We start from the raw sequence: 6,415 nt of genomic DNA on the forward strand, positions 1-6,415 counted from the left end.
CAAGTATTGATATATTACTGTGGTTTATCCGTTTGGCTGTAATTCGCATAGAAATTTGAAAAATGCTCGAAAAAGTAGTGTTTTCACATTTAATTGATTTTCTCGAAAACTATAATAGATAGAATGAATCGATGCATATGAAAGCCGAATGTTTGAGAATGTAGCGAGTATTCTTTTTGTAATTGTTATGTTATTTAAATTAGTTTTCTTTAAGTGATTGATATCGTCTAAAAGCTGTGATAAAACGTTGCGATAAGAAGTATTGGAATATATAATTATGTAATAGGATTTATGTGGATAAAAGTTATTTAGTTTAAGTGTTCAGTAATGAATAATTCATGGTGGAGTAAAATTAGCTTTCTGACTTTGCAGGTCAATAAGAATGACGTCGAGATCGAAGGAGAAGGTTACCGCGATGTTTCGCAAGATCTTCAAGTCGTCAGGGAAGGAGGGCGAAGGTCCGAGCAAGGCTACCGCCTCAGGAAGCGGATCTCCGGCGCGAAGACTGCTGAGAGGATGCAGAGACAGCGTGTCTCCGGCACCACCTCCGGGCAGTCCCGGCTTCACCACGACCAACAAGCCCTCCATGAAGCCGCCGCCGCCGCCCGAGGAACCGACTTCCATCAGAACGGTGCGCGCTCGACGGCTGATGAAGGAGTTCAAGGATCTGCAGAGGCTGCAGCACTCGAAGACGGAGCCCGTCTTCACCGTGGAGCTGGTCGACGACAACCTGTTCGAGTGGCACGTGCGGATATACAAGTTGGACCCGGAGAGCGACCTCGGCGGCGACATGAAGGAGCTCGGCATCAACCACATCCTGCTGCACCTCGTCTTCCCCGAGAACTTCCCGTTCGCGCCGCCGTTCATGCGCGTCATCTCGCCGCGGATCGAGAAGGGTTTCGTGATGGAGGGTGGCGCCATCTGCATGGAGCTGCTCACGCCCAGGGGATGGGCGAGCGCGTACACCGTGGAAGCAGTCATCATGCAGTTCGCGGCGAGCGTCGTCAAAGGTCAGGGTCGCGTCCAACGTAAAGCCAAAGGCCAGAAGGTCTTCAGCAAACGCTCCGCGGAGGAAAGTTTCCGATCTCTGGTGAAAACGCACGAAAAGTACGGTTGGGTCACCCCATCCTTGGCAGACGGTTAAGATCCATTCAGACACATTCACAAGAAAAACAAAGAAAACAAAGAAATCCCCTCACGCGCTGCCAAAAATCAAATCCCCACTAGGCGTCGATGATTATTTTTTACCCAAAAACAAATCTTAGCCTAAATGTTAACCCAAACGTAGTTAAATCGTAATCACCCTTTAATTAATTACTTAATTAATTAATTAATGAACTAATTCGGATATTTTTAAATGTTAATAGATTTTTCCCAGATATATGTCTAAATGTTATGTCTGCATGGGACATTAAACCATACATTTTCTCTCAAAACCAACATTTCTCAAAGAACTTTTCGACGACCCAAAAAAAAAAAAACAAAAAATAAATCAATTCGTTTCTACCGTCCAAAATGCGAAAAGCATTTTATTTTTTTAAGAGCATGACGACGAGGAGAATGAATCAAAATTGTAGTTTGTTTTTTTTTAGTTTTTTTCTAGATTTAACAAGAAAAAAAACATAGTAAATCCGTTTCATTCCGTTCAAAATCACCACTTAAATTCAACTCAACTCAATGTCTTTAAGAACAAAATAATTATATAAATATATGAAAATGTACGTGTATATTAAGCAAATACCATACCAGTATTATTAGGTATTACCGAACGTTGTTACAATTTCATCTTTTCTCCGTCTCTTCGCAGCTTCGACCGAATTCGTAATTCCAATTCATGGCAATTCGGCCGATGATCTTTCTCTTATTTGCTCGTCTTCCACTTTTATTCCGCTACAATCGTAGTTTACTGTTTTTTGTTTTGTTTTAAATTTCTTTTGTTTCTGTTATTCTATTGGAAATCCCGATTTATAAATATATGTCTCCTGTTAATTCATAAACATTACGTGTATACTCGATGACGACGATTTTACTTGAAACGAGCCAGTTGTATTTAGTTCTTAAGTTCATACTACTAATTACTATGTGTGCATTCGCATTTGCAATCGAGATAACTTATCTTTTTACTATTGTAAGCATATTGAATAACTCTGTCACCGCAGCATTATTGTAACTGCTAACGAGTCTCAAATAAATTTGGTGTATACGTGAATCAATTGTTTTCATTTATTATTAAAATATTAGTATTTTACTTAATTTCATTGGCTACTTGCGGCTCAGTATTTAAAATGTGGCTCTTCACTGCAAAGAGTTTGCCGACCTTCGTTTCAGTACGTTTGGTTGCCTAGGGAGAGCAACAGTTGGTAGACCGTTCGAATTTCGCATCACTGCTGCAAACTGGAGCAACTGTAAAAAGCAAAATTCCAGTGACAGTGACATTTGACCGGCTTTCGCCAGTTTTACTCGCCGATACAAAAATTCACCACAAATAACAATAACCGCAATCGCGCGCTTAATTCATACAGTGTTACCGAGCCAGGCTCACGCAGATACCGAACATGTTGATCAAAGTGAAGGTGAGTTCTCGATCTTTGCAGGTTATGTTCGTTTATATGACCAAAGGGGTATTTTTGCAGACCCTCACTGGCAAAGAGATCGAAATCGACATCGAGCCCACTGACAAGGTGGAGCGTATCAAGGAGAGGGTCGAGGAGAAGGAGGGAATTCCGCCGCAGCAGCAAAGGCTCATCTTCTCTGGAAAACAAATGTAATAATTTTTTTGTCTCCCTTCATATATTGTATAATCCTATTGGATTCTTGTAGGAATGATGAGAAGACCGCTCAGGATTACAAGGTGCAAGGTGGTTCCGTCCTGCATTTAGTGTTAGCTTTAAGGGGTGGCCGCAGAATGTGATCCTCAGGTGAACAACACACATTACCTTGTTACTATGGTAAATAAAGATTTATTGATAACAAAACACTTCTTATAGCTTGTAAGGTATGCTTCATATTAATGTAATGTTCTTTTTTCTCATTTATTTTGTTACTTTGAACAATAAAACAGCAAAAATGTAAGTTGAATTCAATCAATCACCGTTTACTGTAGCAATTCATTCAATTATACACTTTGATAATCTCAATTTGTAAGTTTTCTTTGTTTAAAATCACAATGAAATTGTAAATTGGGTTGCATAAATATAAACAATTTTATAATGCCATATATAACATTAAACGATCTTTCACTGACTATTTAATACATTTTTTAAAGATTAATAGATTCGTTTAATAGAAACTGTAAATTAGAGTCAATTAAAATTAGGCGTATATTGGGTTGCGGACTTATATTATCAAGAACTACCAAAATTTTGGAACTATTGTTTATTTTTTCGTTCTTTTTAACCTCATTATATGAATTGCGAATTGTACATTTTTTCTCGTATTCTATAGAACTCACCATTTTGTGCCGTTTTATGTGTGTAATATAATAATTATGGCTGCAGGCGATAGAAATGTTGTGCGTTTGATCATAGATTTGAATCTGCAATTTGAGGGTAAATTTGTTTCTGTCTTGGAAACGTGAATAGATGTAATTGTTTGTTTGTATTGCAGCGTTCGATGACTACAATGCTCCCAATTTGTATGACGAGCTGATGGACCTGCACAAGTTAACTTACGACAGGATCTTCAGTGAATTGCCTCAAGTGTTTGAATGCAACAGAAACGATGATTCCCCACTGTGGAAATACATTCTGATCAATTGTCATTGCCTGTTCAAATTGATCAAGAATCAAGCGAGTTTCGAGTTGGACAGTCTGAAATCTAAGAAGGAATTCGAGAAGGCCTTGTCGATCCTCGTATGCTTTGGGATCAAGTGTCACTTGGTGCCGGGGATGCCTCAGTATTCTCAGTGCAACTTGAATTGCCTCGTCAAGGACGATTGTTATTTGATTCTTAAACAGTACAATTATCTGCTGGTGACTGTTTTCACTTTGCTGGAATGCATGAAGAATTCTTATTTGAAGTCGTTCATCTTGCTGAATCAGATTCAGCCTATTATGAATGGGCTTTACCAGTTGATGCATTGTCCGCTGAAGAAGCCGTCGTCGAAGACGGATGCCGGTTTTCAAATGACCCACGAGATCTACGAGAGGATCATGAATCAAAGGGCCGCGTTGCAGAGTTACTGGCGGGTCATCCCGGATGCGATGTCGATGTCGCAGTACGTTAAGGAAACACTGGTGCTGCTGGATAAGAACGAGTGCAAGTGGTTCGTGAAAGCGGTGAGCAGGAATCTGACGAAGCTGATTCAGGCCAAAGACGGGATTCAGACGGTGAGCGTCGCCTTGCTGCAGAACACGGCTGGTTACGATCCGAACGATTCGGCGAACGCGTGGAAAGCCTTGGTCACCATCTTCAAGTTGATAAACTCGTTGAGCAACAGTGTAGATTTCGAGGGGAATATATGCAAGCAGATCATCGGGTTGCTGAGCGCGGATTCCGCTTACAAGACGACTTTTCAATCGATCTTCGTTGGATGTCTGAAGAACTTCCATTTGGAGGGAAAATCGCAGAAGCTGATCGACGCGTTGTTCGAACCGCTCATGGTTTTGGTGGATCCCAACATTGCGGTGACGGGTGAGCGCGAATTGAACGAGCTCGGACGATCCGTCTCCATATTGCATTCGTCTTGCATCGGGCGCAGCTTGAACATGCCCAATCTTTCCATCGAGACCATCAAACCGGTCATCAACATTCTCTTCCACTGCTACGACCCGAGATCCAAGAACGCTTTCAACAGGAAACTCACGGAACTCATCTGCAAGTTCTTCAAGGAGAACAGCACGTACGAGGTGTACGATCAGATCATGTTCGGCGGAATGAGAAACAATGTTATCTTGAGGCCGAGAGAGGACGTCTGCGTCGTGGTAACGGACGACGCGATAATTATTAAGAGGATGGAAAGCGGCTGGGACAAGTACTCCGATAAATTGGTGATGCTGTGCAAGAAGGACTCGAGATTGTCGATGAAGCTGTTCCTGCATCTCCTCAATTGCTTGAAGAACGAAATGCAGAGCGACACCACCGAATACCAGAAGGCTGGCAGATGCGAGACGATCTATCAGAGTTTATGTCTTTTAGCTATCGATCCGGTGATCGTGGAGAAGATCCATCAGGCGCCGCAGGATATCGTCTCGTTCATGGTCTTCGTGCTGAAGAACATCAAGAGCAAAGGGCATCAGGCGAACGATCCGAACGTGGCAATCACGAAGTGCGTTCTGTCTCTGGTTTTGCTGCTGGTGAAAACCGACGAGAAAGGGTTCCTGATCCATTACGAACCGCTGGTTGAGCCGTTGCGCGAACTCCTCACCAACGACAGCTACAGCGGACTGAAAGGATTGATCACGGAAGTTCTGGATTTGTTAAGGAATAAACTGAGGAGGCGGAAGACTAAGGTCAGCACGGCTGCTGAGAAAGCTATACTGGACGTATGCGATCAGCATATACCTGTGAGGGCGCACGGTTTATTGACGTTAACCAAATTGATCTTAGCCGAAGATCATTCGGCTGTCGAACGAAAGGATTTCATCTTAACGCTATTTCAGGTATTTACGCTTTTAAACCGAAAATTTGATTTTACGAATTTGTCTTTTTTTAGCAAAGCGTTGGTCACTCCGATTCTTACGTCTATTTAATGGCTATTAATGGTTTAGCCGCCATGGGAAAAATGTACCCCAAAGACGTATTAGAATCTTTGACAGACGACTACTTGGATCCGTCCAGGAGGAACGAGGATAACAGGAACGCGAACCGCTTAAAAGTTGGAGAGACTCTGGTCAGATTAACCAGGAATTTAGGTGCGTTTACAAACTAAATCCATTAACTATTATCACACAAGTAAAAACATTTTAGATGAAAAAGTCTTGCCGTATAAATCCATGCTACTGAACACGTTTCTGGCTGCAGTCAAAGACGACGACTTTCTGATCAGAGCTTCCAGCCTATCCAATCTCGGCGAAGTCTGCAGGATTCTCGCGTACAAATTAGGCCCGATCTTACCGAACGTAATTAAACACTAATTTCATCCTACAATCATAATCCGAAACTATTTATTTGCAGATTCTGAAATGCGTGCACGACGTACTCACCGACGATCCAGCGATCGAAGCGCGAAGAGCCTCCGTCACCGTTCTTCGACAGTTGTTCGAAGGACTAGAGAGAGACACCCTTGTCGTCCTGCAGGATCACATAGCCGAGATCTACCAGACGCTGAAACATCTTTACAACAACAACGAGGACGAAGTTATGAAACTTCAAGCGCAGTTGGCCTTGGAACAATTGAACGACAACATCCTGCAGTACATGAGGAGTCTGAAAATTTGATCGAATCAATTAATTCTGCCACAAAAACTGTTTCATT

General features: G+C 42.1%; 3 protein-coding genes across 3 annotated transcripts; all 3 read left to right on the plus strand.

The window, feature by feature from the left end:
- The first annotated feature begins 352 nt into the window (after nucleotides 1–352).
- LOC108563846 (ubiquitin-conjugating enzyme E2Q-like protein CG4502) lies at nucleotides 353–2,209 on the plus strand. The gene has a single exon (XM_017922643.1). It carries the CDS (start codon nucleotides 383–385, stop codon nucleotides 1,142–1,144), a length of 762 nt encoding a protein of 253 aa, XP_017778132.1. The 5' UTR covers nucleotides 353–382; the 3' UTR covers nucleotides 1,145–2,209.
- A 189-nt stretch (nucleotides 2,210–2,398) lies between these two features.
- Nucleotides 2,399–3,087, plus strand: LOC108563848 (NEDD8). The gene is made up of 3 exons (XM_017922645.1): nucleotides 2,399–2,573; nucleotides 2,634–2,764; nucleotides 2,821–3,087. Exons 1-3 carry the CDS (start codon nucleotides 2,556–2,558, stop codon nucleotides 2,909–2,911), a joined length of 240 nt encoding a protein of 79 aa, XP_017778134.1. The 5' UTR covers nucleotides 2,399–2,555; the 3' UTR covers nucleotides 2,912–3,087.
- Nucleotides 3,088–3,347: 260 nt separating this feature from the next.
- On the plus strand, nucleotides 3,348–6,409 carry LOC108563849 (transport and Golgi organization protein 6). The gene is made up of 5 exons (XM_017922646.1): nucleotides 3,348–3,548; nucleotides 3,607–5,600; nucleotides 5,654–5,852; nucleotides 5,908–6,059; nucleotides 6,115–6,409. Exons 1-5 carry the CDS (start codon nucleotides 3,488–3,490, stop codon nucleotides 6,376–6,378), a joined length of 2,670 nt encoding a protein of 889 aa, XP_017778135.1. The 5' UTR covers nucleotides 3,348–3,487; the 3' UTR covers nucleotides 6,379–6,409.
- The last annotated feature ends 6 nt before the right edge of the window (nucleotides 6,410–6,415 follow it).

Source organism: Nicrophorus vespilloides, unplaced genomic scaffold (genome assembly GCF_001412225.1).
Source record: "Nicrophorus vespilloides isolate i.1.1-1 unplaced genomic scaffold, Nicve_v1.0, whole genome shotgun sequence".
Lineage (NCBI taxonomy): Eukaryota > Metazoa > Arthropoda > Insecta > Coleoptera > Silphidae > Nicrophorus > Nicrophorus vespilloides.